Genomic DNA, 16,269 nt, shown 5'->3' with positions numbered 1-16,269 from the left:
CTTCTTTACATCCTCAAGTAGTCTTTACTTTGCTTGTCCTCTTAGGTTAATCTGATTTTCAAACTGAGTAACAGTAATGTCAGCAGCATCAATTCTCCTGCTTGTGATTTCCTTCAATGTCGCCAATGTGAAAGCTCTTGGATCAAATACTAGCCTCTCCAGAGTCTGTAGTCTGCAAGACTAGTACAGTTAAAAACTAAACAAGCATCATATGGTGCAAATTCATCAGCAGTTGTGGAAACAAATGTTGTCTTGGGGCATGGTTACCCTACCAGGGAGTTGGAAATTTCATTAGGATTTTGAGTTTTCCATGCGCATACTGAATCCGCTAAACACCAAAATATTCCCCACATTGTGGCTCCATAAAACTGGAAGAAAACACTGCTGGAATAAGTAATATGTGAAAATACAGGACAACAAAGGGGTGTGGCCCATGCAAGCTTTTGTTAATTATTATTTTTATCACACTTAGAAGTGGAAATGGAAGATAATATTGAGGAACTGAAATTTCAGTTCCATGTAGTAAATGAAGAGCCAATAAAAAAAATTCTCACTGTTTTGGTCACTTTCATATACGTCCTCACTTAATGATACCCAGTGAAGGAATATGTAAGGTTCAGTCGATTCAGTTTTTTTTAAATATTTTTTTTTTCTTTTCCAAGGAGTCGTAACCTGGCATCTGCTTACAACAGAACTAACTTTTTATACTCATTAGTATTTTATTGTTCCAGGTGTATACACTTAAATATTTTATTGTTGTTAACATTTTCACTGATTTATCGCCAACAGCATTACCGGACATTAATCAGTGTCTCTGCTTATTTATGTGTAGTACGTTACATTTATGTACATTAGTATTATCTTCCAGTCACTGCACACATCACAGATCCTCTGAAATCTTCCTGCTTTGTGGTACTATACTCTGGGCTTGTGACCTCCCTGCAGACGAGAGTATTGTCTGAGAAAAGCCTCACAGAGTTTCCGACATTTTGCATTAGATTATTTTTGTATATTGTACGTTTTGTTATAACTCTAGTACACACCTGTTTACTGTCCCTTTAGGAATGGACGATTGCAGAAACTACAGCACCTTCAGCTGAGTGACATGGTGCAGGATGAGATGGTGCGCGCCATGGCGCAGCACTGCCCGGACCTACGAGAACTTGAACTGCTCATCTGTGCGGGACACACAGATGCTCTTTTTGAGCCACTCCACCGACTTAAAAAGCTGGAAACGTAAGTGTGAGCAACACAACAGTGTGTTTGTTTTGCATTAAATGCTTGTAACTTCGTGTCCAATTTCGTAATGTGGCACAGACTTTTATTCATACAAGATAGGTGAAAAGCAGAACTCGCACAAAATCTCTAGAGAAGGAACTTACACACGTTGGTGGCAGTTTGAGGTACAGGCACCCGCATTCGTGCCCTAAAGCGTTGTTTGCTCCTAAACGTCGGTGCACATTAGCTACACTACAACCTGCAATACTCACCTGCCTTTCATTCACTGCAAAAGTTCTCAGATTGTGGTGGCACATGCGTACACTTTGAATGAAATTACAGGATGGGGAAGTGGACAGCTGGCCAGAAAGTAAGTACTCAACATGCCCAGAAAGAGCAGACTATAATGTTGAGGCCCTGTGCTCTAAACTAAGTTGGTATTCATTCTGCTGCGTTGAGTGTGTACACTTTGGTATCTGTGTGGTTGCATGTGTGAATGTGTGTACTCTTACTGCAAAATAATCGAGAGCTCAAAAGCTAATTTTAACCATTTTCTATTATGTGTTTGTGTGGCCAACACATCAATCGTCTATAGGTTGCGATGTTCTGCTTCTACTTTATCGCGATATTGGGTGGCGATGTAGATTAAGCTTGTGTGTCAAATTTTATATTCTCATTTATAATGACCGTGCATAATGAAGTTGGTTAGTTATGCGGACCATCACAAATAGTTTGATATGGACTACATCCACAAATGGTCTGTGTTAGTTAACAGATTCCAACTGGATATGCAGATACAGGTTTTCCCTTCTCCCCACGATGTCATAGGCATTGGCACAGCCACTTTTCTTCCATGGTTCACACTGTATCTCTAAGGCTGGACCTGACTACTCGGAATAAGCCGTCCGACTAGCAGTTACCACTGAGGCGTAATCTATTACATTCTCGAAAAGTGATGGGATATTCCATCTGTCTAGTGAAAATGACAAAGACCACTCTTTATTGTGAATTTGGTTAAAGTTATACACTGTGATAAAGTATAAAGCATAATGTATACAATGGCAGTGAAATACAGCACATGAATTTATTTTTCATAATCGATCTTTTAGATTTATAGCTGACACAGACTTTGCATCTTGGAGAAAGGAGTCTGCTGTCTTCAGGTGGTAATATAGATAACTAATAGTGACCACAAAAATCTTTACACAGTCCACCTCCGTACTATGCCTGAACAATGGCAGGTGCATTACATTCCACCATGAATGGATTTAAGATGTCTGTCATTGGCCCAACTAGCATATACGCTGTGTCGATCTGTCTCATGATACGTGAGCATAAATAAAACGTACAGCCAAACGTCAGGTTATACAAATTCAGTACCTAACTAAACTTTTTACACTGGCAATCATCATTCATTTTTGCGGCACATCACTTCACTAAAGTCACACATTACACTACAAGGTAAGTGGTTGCTTTTCACATTTCTTATGTATTTTTCCATCCAGGAGTTTTCATTGTTGGTATACATATTTATCATATTCCAACTCAAAGATATATATGCATCATGTTATATATCATGTTAGAATTTGAGGAACATTGATGGAACCAATAATTCTGAGTAACTGTCACCCACTGTGCTCTCTATGAACTAGCAACACCAGTGGAAGATAAGCCAATGGGCCATCATTACACCTGCTCATGCAAAGGTTGCTGTATGGAATATGATGTCATAAGGGACTTTATCTGTGAAACACTAGGATATTTAAGACACTGCTCGGCACCATTCACAATAAGATCCAGCACTATTGTTGATTTTTCCCCATAAGGCAAAACACAATCATCTTCCGCAATATACACTGCAAGATAGTGTCCATAGCCCATGTACCAATGCATTTGAGAGACATTGTGCAGTAGACTGTCATAGGTGTACATGGTTTTAATTTGCAACATCAGATAAACTACCAATTCCGCTTAGAGCATCAGTGAGGTTGTGCTGCCTCAAGTGTCACTGTCTGCTCTCAGCCAATGTCCATCATGTTGAGCCTCAATGAACATCTGATGTCAGATACATCACCTTGCATAACATTCATAATTCTTATTGTAAAATATTTTTATTGACCATTTCATGTCTATCCGCTTCAGTGTGCAGGGACAAGTCCATTCTACTGTTGCCAAGGAGTAGCTCTACTCTCAAAACTGTATCTTCCTTTTAATTTAATGTTAGATGCTCCTATATCAACCTTCCAGAACATTCGGGGTGCCTCTTTCACTGCTCTCCAGAAACACAGTTTTCTCCAACTTCTAGTGGCCTCGCTTCTCCCACAGCCATTTTGTGCTTTCCTGAGTAACAGTGGTCAAACACAGTTGCCTCACACCTCCTCGAACTCTGCTGCTGTCCTCAATTGTGTTCAGAAATGAGTTTGGAAAGGGAAGAGTACATGTCTGCCCTATTTCATCTCACTTCTGCTGGTTTTAAAACATACACAGTATTGGAAATTTTATTTATTATTTTATTCTTTTTTTATTTTTTATTTTATTCTTTTTTATTTTATTCTTTTTTATTTTGTTCTTTTTTTTTTATTCTTATTTTTTATTTTATTTTTTAATTTATTCTTATGACTTACTCTAAAGGATCATTCATTGCTATCCTAGACAAACTGTTATACCGGTATTTCTAGAAATTATTATCATCAATATTTATCATATCAGATAATGCCCCCACCCCCCACCCCCTCTAGAAATACCCCTGTTCCTTCTTAATCTCAGAAAAAAAGTTTCTTTGCAACATAGCTTGCACACATAAACAATCTCGAAAATTTTCTCACTATTGTACTTGGTTCAGTCACACTTCCAGCTCAACAACTACTGTGGCACAATCTTATCAAAAGGACTCTTCTGAACTCAAACAAAATCCATGCTGACCGAAAAGACAATTAGTGGCCCTGAAGTTAATGTCCAGAGTCTTGTGGTGAAACGTAACTCATACTGAGTGCAGCAGAGCAAAAGCAGATATGTTGTACTGCAGTTTAAAATGTTTTTCACAAAGGAGGACTGCCCCAGTTCAATTCTCACACCATTGAAAAGAAGAGTGATATAAATGTTAGTGTAATTGTCCTCGAGAAACAGCTGAAAGTGCTAGAGTGAGCTAGTTCCGTGGAATCCTTGGGTTCTAGACAGAAATTGTGTATGGGCCAGCACCTGTTTCAGAGTAATTTACTGTGGATCACTCAAACAAGAAACTGCCTGTTTGTTAGAAGAAAGCATGGATCATACCATCTATATGATCGGTTGCAGAAGTGATTCGTGAAGCTGCCATCAGATCTCTCTGACATCCACTTATTGCAGAATTTTAGAACACATTTTGCACTCAAATGTAATGAGTTATCACAAACAGAATGATTTTCTTTTGTGCCGACAAGCACGGATTACAAAAATACTTGTGATGCAAAACCGTGTGTTTTTCCTACATGACAACTGGAAAGCCACTGATCTATCCAGTCAGCAGGACACTGTGTTCAGACTTTGGAAAAGCATTTCACTCAGTACTGTATTCACATTTATTAACCCATTGGCTTATACAGCTGGCTGCAGGTTTCAAGCTGCTGTTACATTGTTGGCTGGTAGTACAGTCAGCTATAGCTTCTTCTTAGTGTTTCTTATTTTCTGTCAATAGATGGTGTGTGGTGCATTATATATCATTGGAAAGCTGAAAAAATGATCTATTTAGTGATGTATACCACATTTGATTTCTTTTGGTATTTTGGGAGTTATAAGCAATCATTTTCAGACTTTTTCAGCAGCTGTGTAATAGCAAGCAATGCTGTATTGCAAAAAGTTTCTCTCGGACAAGGACATAAAAAAATCTTTTGAATAAAAGTTACAGCAGTGTTTCTTGAAAGTAATATTTCTTGAATGTGATGTTTCTGATAGTTCTGATAATGGCTCATGGCTCTGAAGTCGATGGATATAAAAGAAGTAAATATTCTATCAACTATCCATACAGATGTCAGTATGATGGTAACAGGAAAAACTGACAGGAAAACCGAAACCCCAGTCCAGAAGTCCCAAGCAGTTATACAACACAAGTAATTCAATGACTGCAGTTGACAGACAAGATCAGCAGTTGTTATCTTTCTCTGTCATGAGAAGATATGCCAAAGGATAGAACAAAATTTTCTTGTACCTGATGGACATTGGGATTTTCAATTCATATGTCACACTAAACTAAGTAACAGGAGAAAAATCTTGTTTTAATCAGTTTAGAAGTCAGCTGGCTGAGGACATAATAGAAACGGTCACTCTTCCACCAGACTATTCTAGACATGGATGGCTTCATTATGGGATTACCCATTAAAAGTGCAAGCAGCAAATTGGGCACATTTTGCTAGGTTTATTCCCCTTCCCCCCAATGCCATCAAGAAAACATCCTCCAGAAACTGTATAATGTGCAGAGCAAGAGAGAAGAAAAATGACACACTGTATGGGGTGAGAAATGTCTAGTGATGTTGCACATGTCTGAACTTGGGACCTTTGTCTTTTGTGGACAAGTGCTCTAGCGATAGACCACAAAGTTGTAATCTGCAATAAAGTTTCATATCACCACACACTCCATTGCAGAGTGGAAATTTCATTCTGGTCATCATTAAAACTTGATACGGCAGCAGCAATGTTCTCAGAGCTTGTGGTTTTTCCAGTTTCTTTATCTTATTGGTACACACATTTCTGATGTGTGTTTGCATTTTCAGCTGTTTTGAATATTTAGTTTATTGTTGACAGTTGAATAGGTTGTACGTGTTTTCAAGTGCTCGGCAAAGTTTTACTTTCAAATTTGGATGGATCAAAGAGTATGCATTAAATTTCTCTTGAAAAATGGAATAAAGTGCAGCACCGAATTTGAATTGTTGACTGGATTTAGCAGATCTCGTCTGAGTCATATAAATGTTTCAAAGAGAATTGAAAAGACGTTGAAGACAGTGACTGCCTTGGACGCCTTAGCACATCAGTTACTGATGACAGTGTGGAAGAAGTAAGAAAATTATTTTTTTTTCTGGAAAATCACTGAATCACCATCAGAGAGGTTACTGATGATGATGTGATTCCTGTGTCTCCATACTAATCAGTATTTTTAGATATTTTGGGCATGAAACATGTAGCAGCAAAGTTTGTTCTGAAATTCTTGAATTTCAACCAAAAACAGTATCATGTGGACTGAGATGTAGTACTTAGGGAAGGTAGGATTCAGTGTGGACGGGGCCTTACTCAGTTACCGTTGGTGGCTCAGATTATTTTTTTTTTTTTTTTATTATTATTTTTTTTTTAAAGTCACGTACACTTTATTTGGAACCAATTGTGAACAAGGCTGACAATGAGGAACAGTTATCAAATCTGGCTGTTAAGACACACTGTTTAATAAAAAATTCTTAAGCAAGTGGCACTCATGGCTGAAGGCCTTAATGACCAGAAATTCAAATTATTTTTTGGCTGAAGGCCCCGATAGTAATAATTCAAAAAAACAATTTAACAGCTGAATGCCTGGATAACATATTCTTAAGAACAGTTAAACTTCTCCAAGAGGTACTAAAATATATATATTTTTTAAAAAACCACAATCATCAAAATTTCACTATTAAGAGACAATATCTATTTAAAAATTCTTTAGACAAATTGCATTCATGGCTGAAGGCCTTATTGACAAGAAATTAGAATTACTTGTCAGCTGAAAGCCTCAATAGTAATAACTCAGAATTAAAATATTTAAAAAAAAAATCATCACAATCTGATCAAACCAAGAGAGAAGTGGGCCTCAGACAGTGCTCCAAGGATTGGCCTGGGAAAGTCGCTCAACTTCGTGACCGATGAGACTGGCAGCCAAGAGTTGTGGTCACTTAACCGGACGGCAACTCAAACCAACACTCTTGCAAAATCTACCTAACGTCTGGTAACCAACACAACGATGGAATAACCCTGGCAATGCAGAACCGGTAGACAGCATTACATCTTGAGAATCCGGTGTTTAGAACATCCAGAAGCCTAAGGAACCACTACGACCAAGGTAATCCAAAAGAACAAAATATCCGAACCACAATCAAGGAGGCTGTCGAACTACGTGACTTACCATACAGCAGCGGCAAGGTGAGGAAAGGTACACTGCCGCGAAAATACGCTAACCCCCAGGGCAGGTAACTGGGGCATTGGCGGCCACTAGGCAGAAAAATACTGCTGGTTGAACTTCATCAACAAACACAAGGAATTCAATGCTTAATAATAAGAAGTGAAGGACGGCTAATTAATTTTGCCAACCCCAAACAGTCCACTTGTTGCTCTTCATCTCAGCGAACCTGCTAGCAGCAGTGCGTGAACAAAAGGCGTGATCTCGTAATAGTGGAGGTTTCACTACTGGGTTAATGTTCACTCAACTCAAACGTCCTGGGTCTGGTGGACAATGAGGTTGTGGCCCTCGCAACTACAGCCCCTCGATCCGGCGATGCCTCTGTGCTGCCAGTGGTCCCGGCATGTCCTTGCGCTGCCGGACCTCACTGCTGCTCTGTCCCAACCGAACTGCCGACACACCAGACCCATGAAACACTTCGCTCCCTTCCAAAGATAGTACCACGGTACTAGATATCGCTAATGCTGCTGCTGCCACTTCCACACAGACAACGCCAGCAAACGTAGTGGCGCCAGTAAACACAAGAAGAAAACGAGATGCCACTATCCCTATTACACGATACCAACCTACCAACGGCACCAACACGAGCCACAACACAGCTCATGTACATCGCTCAGGAATTGCTGAATCATGTTGACAATAATCCAGAAATTCTAAAGTTGCTTTTTAACAGGTGATAAAACATATATACACAAGTGTGACATCAAAACTGACACCTAATCCTACCATTGGACATTGCCTGAAGAGCCAAGACCGTAAAGAAATTTGAGAAGTTCGATCACATGCAAAGGTTCTTCTCGGAACGAGGTTGATGCTGATGAATGAATAAAGATTCTTTAAGAAAAACAAAAATTCCCATTACATTTTTTTATCACACCTTGTAGACCACAAATGAAATATTGTTGATATACAGTGGCAAAAGCAATCAACCAAGGACTTAAACCCATTGGGGGACTCCAGAGAGTCACGTCTGTGATTTCCCTAAATTGCTCCAGGCTAATGCTGGGATGGTTCCTTTGAAAGGGTACGACTGATTTCCTTCTCCATCCTTGATGCAATCTGAGCTTGTGCTCCATCTCTAATGTCCTCGATCTTGACAGGATTTTAAACCAATCATCCTTCTTCCAGAGAGCCACATTCCCACGATGAAATCTCCAACCCTTAGACAGCTCATGGACACATGTTTTTCAAGTAGCCATTGAACTACTGTACTACACTGAGCCTTTACAGCCGCTATTCGTCCATTCATTAAAAATCAGATTGACATCCCAGCTGCCAGACATAAAAAATTCGGCACATTATGACATACATGGGTTTACAATTATATAACATATTGCCAGTGAAGGCATATGTGTGTTCAAAACCTCTACACAAAAGATGTTTTATACAGTATGAGAATTCATTAGGTTTTCTGGAAAGTCTGTTAAGCAGGCGTGGCTTGTAGTAAAATGGTCTGTGGTGGAGCCTCTCCAGAGCATGTATTAAAATATATTTCTCGGTAATGAATTACAGAGCTGAAATCACCAAGACACATTTTGTGTACTTACCACAAGGGTGTAAATAATGACAGTAAATGTTTTTGGAACTGTTGACATCGAGTGACGTTTTTCGAACAGGTAGTAGCTAAGTGATAAGGGTGCGCGTTGAAATTCCAATTAGCTCTATGTATCAGAAGTTTGGGTGCCTAAGTCCCATGTAGTACAGCTCATATGGATCCATTGAACACTCTGTTCATCCTGCCTAAGGGTCTCCTACCATCACCTCACGTACTGTTGCTTATGATGAAAGGGAATCAACAGAGCAGCAGAAGCTCTGTTATCAAATCTCTGGCTCTGTACATTTTTATTATACTTTGATGGGTCATTAACCTACATTCAATATTAATGTTTCCATTATGTTGAAAACAGTTTTTGGTCCCGACGTTGGCTGTTAGATCCCTTGCTGGAAAGACACACGAAGTTGTAAATGGCTCACTAGAGTTCACTAGAATATGGTAACATAGGTGGCACCATCTAATGAGATTTTCATGAATAATTGGATGAAGTAAGCATGCAAAATGTGTCCCATCACTGGTAGTTACCAACAATTTCTTCACTCACTGATGTCATTCCTTTTTGTGAACGTATTGTTCCCGAGTTATAGTGCGTTTTATTTTATTGTGAGTACCTATAGCATACCATGAGTCTGAAAATAGCACAACATGAATTCAGTGTACAATTTATCAGGTAAAATTTGAAACAAGAGCTTAGGGAAACTGAAGATACTTGGAACACTCGTACCTGACCAAACATCAAACAAGATAAAAAAACAGTGCATATCCATGCAAGGGTATAATAAGTAATATCAATAGATCAATGTACAGTAGCATGTTTGGTCGCCAATGTCACACTTCCTGATGCTTCAGCTCAACAAAAAAGGTATTAAAAAAGATGCCTTTTGAAAAGATCTTTAATGTGGTGTATCACTTAAACTGCATATATTTGCAATACATAAGCATTGATTAAAAACCCGACAGATACAGTACATTTGCTTTACAAATGCTTAAATCATTAAATATTTCAGATTCAGAACTGAAAACATGAAAAACATTAAGTTCACAGCAGAGCTAACATACGCCACATGAAAGATCTCTCCAGAATGTGTTTGTCATGATAAAATGTCAGAAAATGTGGCTTCAATGTTGTAACATAATATCTATAGATCATATCTCAGATTTAGCTTTTGGTGCTATTTAGTAGTTGATTACAAAAAGCAAAGGAGATGCAGTTTGTAAGCTCCTCAAAGAGTCCTGGCCCCATAGTTCTACTCTTTAAATGTTGCAGCCTTCCCCAGTGTGGAAACTGATAGTGGAATCTGATTCTGAGTTCTAATGCTGTTTCATTTATATTGTTCGTGTATGTGAGTACATAATAAATGTGTCATGTATTTTACAATGGAGTAGCGGTATTTTGTGATATTTAAAACTGTCCCAGCTTATAGACTGTAGTATCTATATTGGTAATAGCAGCAGATAATGTATGTACATACAGAGTATTCATTTTAACCTTTTGCTACTTGAGAGGGCTCCTGTGAAAAAAGTGTGATCATAGGATGATGAAACTTTGTGGAAACATTTGTAAGGGCATGCAGAAGAGAAATAACAAATAAACCATTGAAAGAAACACATCTTAATTTCTGCATGAGAGGGTAACATTTGTTAATTGCATACCATGTTAAGTTCCGGGTTACAAAGCGTTGCTCAGTATGATGACCATCTGCATACACAACAGCCAGGAACTTTGTATGGATACCATTTCATAGTTGTTCGCAGCACTTTTCAGATGGTGGACTGTGGAATGTTCAGCTGTCTTGACACAGCTCGTGCACTGCTCGAAAATAGCACATTGAATTCGGCATACTCAGCCGTGGCAACATAACTTCTTCAAAAATTTGCACCACAGTTGGCCTCTCCGAGGAGCAATTCCCAAATCACCAGTTATTTTGAATATATGAATAATATTCCTCAACCCCAGTGTGGAAAGAGGACCTCTCCATATTCCTTAAATGCATTGATACTTGTGAAGAGTAGCAGCACTATCACTGTTGTTTTGATAAAACAGCCTTACAAATAAAGCCCCGCGTGCCTTGTCCAGACTGTCTTCGGCTGTAATGCACTATCAGTACTGGCATATATTGACAAGTCACAACACTAATACTGCTAACATCACAAATCCTGCAGCGCACAGTTTGAACATAATTCGTAGAAAGTTGGGTTCCCATACAGTAAATAATTTTGTCACTACTGGATCAAGTAGCAAAAGTTTAATTATAACCCCACTGTGTTTCACTGTATCCTTTTCATAATGCACATGTGTTTGTGTGCATGTATGTGTACACAAAATGGTGAAATTGAGTGCATTTAAACGCTTAATGATAGATTATAGATAGGTAAAAATTGCTTCTTTTACACTGTTACTTGATTTAACAATGACTTGAACTACTGACAACAGTGTACTATTTATATTATCGTAAAAATCCTTATAAACATTACTAAAAAGGTTTCTGCTGAAATATTTCCTGTTAGCAGTTCTACAGAAATATAATTTTGCTGTGTTTCAGATTGAAAATTTCTTATTGTCAATGTCTTGGTGGAAAAGCAATATCATACATAGCTCAAGTGTCAGCATTGCACACTTTGGAGTTCCGTTCTGTTAAATTTTATAAATTAAAGCCCAGCGTGGACTGCATTCTCGAAATGTCAGAGCTCCGCAGGCTTTTCCTCAAGTATTGTATTTGCTGGGCCATACCGTTTGACAAGTTTCCTGGCAGACTGGTGAACCTCAGGTAACACTACATTCATACTAGTGTAGTAGTCTAGCTATACAGGTGTGTGTGTGTGTGTGTGGGGGGGGGGGGGGCAGCTTCCACAAACACCTTGGAGTGTTATACAGGAGATGCAAGCAGGTTACCGGAAGTTCTGTTGTCATTGAATTCCAAAAATTCTTTCTATGAACCACAGCAGCACTCAACAGGTGACTTCTTCTCTGGACTTCTGTGATCATTAAAATGTGAAAGGGGAAGTCTTACAAAACGAAATTGTGACCAGTGGTAAGAGAAAAGTAGTCGATCCCAAGAGGGAACTAAATGGATGACCATCATGTGAGGTCATACTGCCTACCGTAACAAAACAGGAAAAAGGACACTAAACCCTGTCAGTTGGAGAGTTTATGGATACTATCTTTTTGGGACATCAAAGGAATCTTGTTCTGGATTTTATGAAATGTGAATGGCAGTTAATTCTCAAGTCTACTGCTGAAGATTAGATGGGTAGATCACATAACTAATGAGGAGGTACTGAATAGAACTGGGGAGAAGAGGAGTTTGTGGCACAACTTGACTAAAAGAAAGGATCGGTTGGTAGGACATGTTCTGAGGCATCAAGGGATCACCAATTTAGTATTGGAGGGCAGCGTGGAGGGTAAAAATCATAGAGGGAGACCAAGAGATGAATACACTAAGCAGATTCAGAAGGATGTAGGTTGCAGTAGGAACTGGGAGATGAAGAAGCTTGCACAGGATAGAGTAGCATGGAGAGCTGCATCAAACCACTCTCAGGACTGAAGACCACAACAACAACAACAACTACTACTACTACTACTACTACTATTACTACTACTACTACTGTGAGTTACCGAGATAAGTGAAAATAACAATTCAATATAAGTGCTGTGGTCTCTAGGGTACTGGTGTCTCAATTTAAGATGACAGTTTTTGGCTGAATCCTGCCCAACAAATGTGAGAATTGTTGCATCAGTTCAAATGGGACATTTTTGAACATACACCCTACAGCCCAGACTTCACTCTAACTGGTTTCCATCTCTTCATGGCCTCTGAACAGAGGTTTCGGCTACAATAAAGAACTTGAAGATACTGTAACAGGCCGGTTGTAATCTTAGCTAACAGGGTTTCACGCAGAGAGAATCTGTTGCTCATTAACTATTTGTGCATGGTATTTAGAGAAAAATTGGGAAAAATGAATATTTACTATATATGTTGTACATATGCCATATGCTTTGCTGAAGTTGTTCTGATGCTACTGGTTAAAAAGTAAAGTAATTATTCTAAATGGCATCATTGTAATTGAAATTCATCATAAGTGTTACTTAGATTTAAAGTAATTAGTATAAATACATAAACTAATTTCTTATTTATTTTATTAGAAAGTGTTAAAACTTTTTACTGTTTAGTTAAGGAATAAAACAGCATGTTTCTTTGAATCTTACATTTATTTTTAACCGAAAATTGTTCTACAAAATTGATTTTTTACTGATTTATTTTTAATCAAAACTTCTGAAACAGTTGTTTTGTTTGTTAAAACACAATGCAACATTGCTTCTGGAGCATTTGACTGTTGAATAGGCCTTTGTACAAAGTCTGCATCTTGATTCTGAATCTAAATGCTCAGGCCAGTATCCGATTTGGTCAAAGTGCACGTCAGCAACTGGGCAGATTGCCTTAGGCTTTCTTTTGGGAGCAGGTGGTCTTAGAGAATCTGTGATTGGGCGGCCCCTCTTTCTTTCTGGTGTACCAGTTCCTTTCTTCAGTGAGGCACTTGCTATGTCTGCTACTTCTCATTTTTCTGACCACAATGTCATCTCTAAAACAGCCAAGCATTTACACAAGCCACGTCTATGGAATGGAAAATAATTCTCAGGCAGTACCTTTTGCTTTTTATGTTTATTCAGTATATCAGGATGGACATATTCCTCCTGTGTGCATATTATACTCCAGCACAATGTTTTGACATAGAACTTCTATGTACGATCTGTTTATTTTTCTCCAGTGTTCCACATTTGCAACAGGTTCCGTGCCTTTATAAAGAGAAGTCAGGTGGACAGCTTTATTGTGAAACCATTTCAAAACTACAATTTTGTTTTCTTCATCTACCCTATAATCGCAGGTTCCTTTGGCTGCTTTTTTCATCCCTGCATCAGTTTTCTGATTGCATCCACCCAGTTTGATTTTTCTGGTGGTTCCCACAACATATATTCCTTCATTTCTAAGCTTTGCTGCTGCATTAAGGGATGCAAACCAGTTGTCCGTAAAGACTTTGTGAATGTGCCTACGCATGTCAATTTCAGTCAGCCACATCACTACATTTCCACTCATTCCTAACTCAGGATTACATGCAGTGTTTGTTCCCTTCCCAACATACACTTTAAAATCATAAATGCAGCCACTTGCACCAGCTCAAACAAATACTTTTATGTCTTATCTGTGTGGCTTTGATTTTATATACTGGCACATAGAAGTGTGTAATTTTAAGGCACAATAAGTTAATCAATGCCATTGTATTCTTCAACTTCAGTTTTGAGAAAATTGTTCTTTAGTTGATCTAAAGATGGCTTCACCTTGAACAATTTGTATGCTGTGTGTCACATCTGGGCAACATATTTGCATTGTCGTTCACATGCAAATACTTCCTCAACTTTCAAATAACTTCCGGGAATTCAGCCAGGTAACACTTTCAGCGACCCCCGATATTTCGGCGGGAGAACACCCTGCCATTTTTGATGCAAACTGCAATGGACAGGCGGCATACATGCAAATTTAAAACCTCGGTTCTTGGATTAAAGCAGGAAAGATAATACACACACTGAACACTAGTGCCACCAAAGATGACCTAAGTCAGAGCTAGTGATAGTGAGACTATGAATGCGCAGGTGAGGTAACATTGACTCTGTCCCTCTGTTTTTTGACAAGGGAGAGAGCCGGATTCCAAACAGAGTTTAAACAGAAACCTCCATCCCTGTTAACAAGGTTGCTCGCTAATTTAATCTCAATAGCTGGACGTGCATGCCAATATCTCGGTGTTATTATGTAACATGGGGTGACCAGTATCCAAGCAATGTTCAGTAATAGCAGATCTACTTGGCTGCTGTAATCGTGTGTGGCGTTTATGTTCAGAACATCAGTCCTCCATGGTCCTGATAGTTTGACCAATATATGCCATGCCGCAGCTACAAGGAATACGATATACACCCACCTTACGCAGTCCACGATCATCCTTAACGGAACTCAAAAGTGCTCTAATTTTAGATGGAGGTCAGAAAACACATTTCACATCATATTTCTGTAAAATACGACCGATCTTGTTGGATGTGCTTCCTATGTAAGGCAAAAAGGCAGTAAACTTGGGTGTTGACTCAGAATTATCATCAGTCACCCGATGTTCAGTTGGTAGATAGCGCAACGCACATTCAATCTGTCTATCACTACAACCATTTTGACAAAATGTAACTTCAGCGTCAGAAACGACATGTGCCCTGTGTACCAAGGTACGAAGTACCCCTTCATGCTGAGCCGGATGGTGACAACTATTAGCCTGTAAGTACAAGTTGGGGTGAGTACGTTTCCTGTAGACTATCCCAATGATCCATCATCCTTCCTCCTAACCAACACGTCAAGAAAGGGAATGCAACCATCCTCTTCCACCTCCATCGTAAAATGAATGTACGGGTGGATCAAGTTCAGATGTTCTAGAAAGACATTCAAATTCTCCCTACCATGAGGCCAAACAATGAAGGTATTGTCAATGTATCTAAAGAAACAGGCGGGTTTCAAAGGCGACGACTCCAATGCACATTCCTCGAAGTCTTCCACAAACAAATTTGCGATCACAGGAGACAATGGACTACCCATTGCAATTCCATCTGTCTGCTCGTTGAGATTAAATTAGCAAGCAACCTCGTTAACAGGGATGGATGTTTCTGTTTAAACTCGTATTTGGAATCTGGCTCTCTCCCTTGTCATAAAACAGAGGGACAGAGTCAATGCTACCTCACCTGCGCATTCATAGTCTCACCATCAATAGCTCTGACTTTGGTCATCTTTGGTGGCACTAGCGTTCAGTGTGTGTGTTATCTTTCCTGCTTTAGTCCGAGAACCGAGGTTTTAAATTTGCACGTATGCCGCCTGTCCGTTTCAGTTTGTCTCGACAATGGCGGGGTGTTCTCCCACCGAAATATCTGCGGTCGCTGAAAGTGTTACCTGGCTGAATTCCCGGGAGTTATTTAAAAGTTGTATACACCAGGAGAAACTCAGGTCTCACTTCCTCAACTTGTAGAATTGACAGAGTGGCATCGTGTCAGCTATCTGTTTATAGCTTGTCTCATTTGCTTAATTCATCTTGTAAATGGGAACACTCACAATACCACTTACTAAATGAATGCCAATGAACTGTCTCACTGCATTGGCACTAGCATTTATACTTTGCCTTACCCTTGAGTTGAGTATACATTAGTCTGTGTAACTAAATTGTAAATTATAGCCTCATCAATAAAACTTTCAGAATATTGGAAGGGGGTATGTTCTTCACTTAGTGGATCTGAAAACTGCACAGC

General features: G+C 39.1%; 1 protein-coding gene across 5 annotated transcripts in view; it reads left to right on the top strand.

Annotated features, from left to right (window-relative positions):
• The window catches only part of LOC124717087 (F-box/LRR-repeat protein 17-like), a 70,014-nt gene that overhangs the window by 52,248 nt on the left and 1,497 nt on the right, over nt 1–16,269 (top strand). For 4 of the 5 annotated variants that reach the window (XM_047243787.1, XM_047243788.1, XM_047243785.1 and 1 more), the window contains 2 exons: nt 1,063–1,236; nt 11,486–11,710. In XM_047243787.1, the coding sequence (XP_047099743.1) occupies nt 1,063–1,236; nt 11,486–11,710 (399 nt within the window). The remainder of the gene's footprint in view (nt 1–1,062; nt 1,237–11,485; nt 11,711–16,269) is intronic. The other variant, XM_047243789.1, reaches the window with a different exon arrangement.

The sequence above is a fragment of the Schistocerca piceifrons genome, chromosome 9 (assembly GCF_021461385.2).
Source record: "Schistocerca piceifrons isolate TAMUIC-IGC-003096 chromosome 9, iqSchPice1.1, whole genome shotgun sequence".
In the NCBI taxonomy this organism is placed as follows: Eukaryota; Metazoa; Arthropoda; class Insecta; order Orthoptera; family Acrididae; genus Schistocerca; species Schistocerca piceifrons.
Note: the sequence above shows the minus strand (reverse complement) of the source record. Positions and strands in the feature narration are given on the sequence as shown.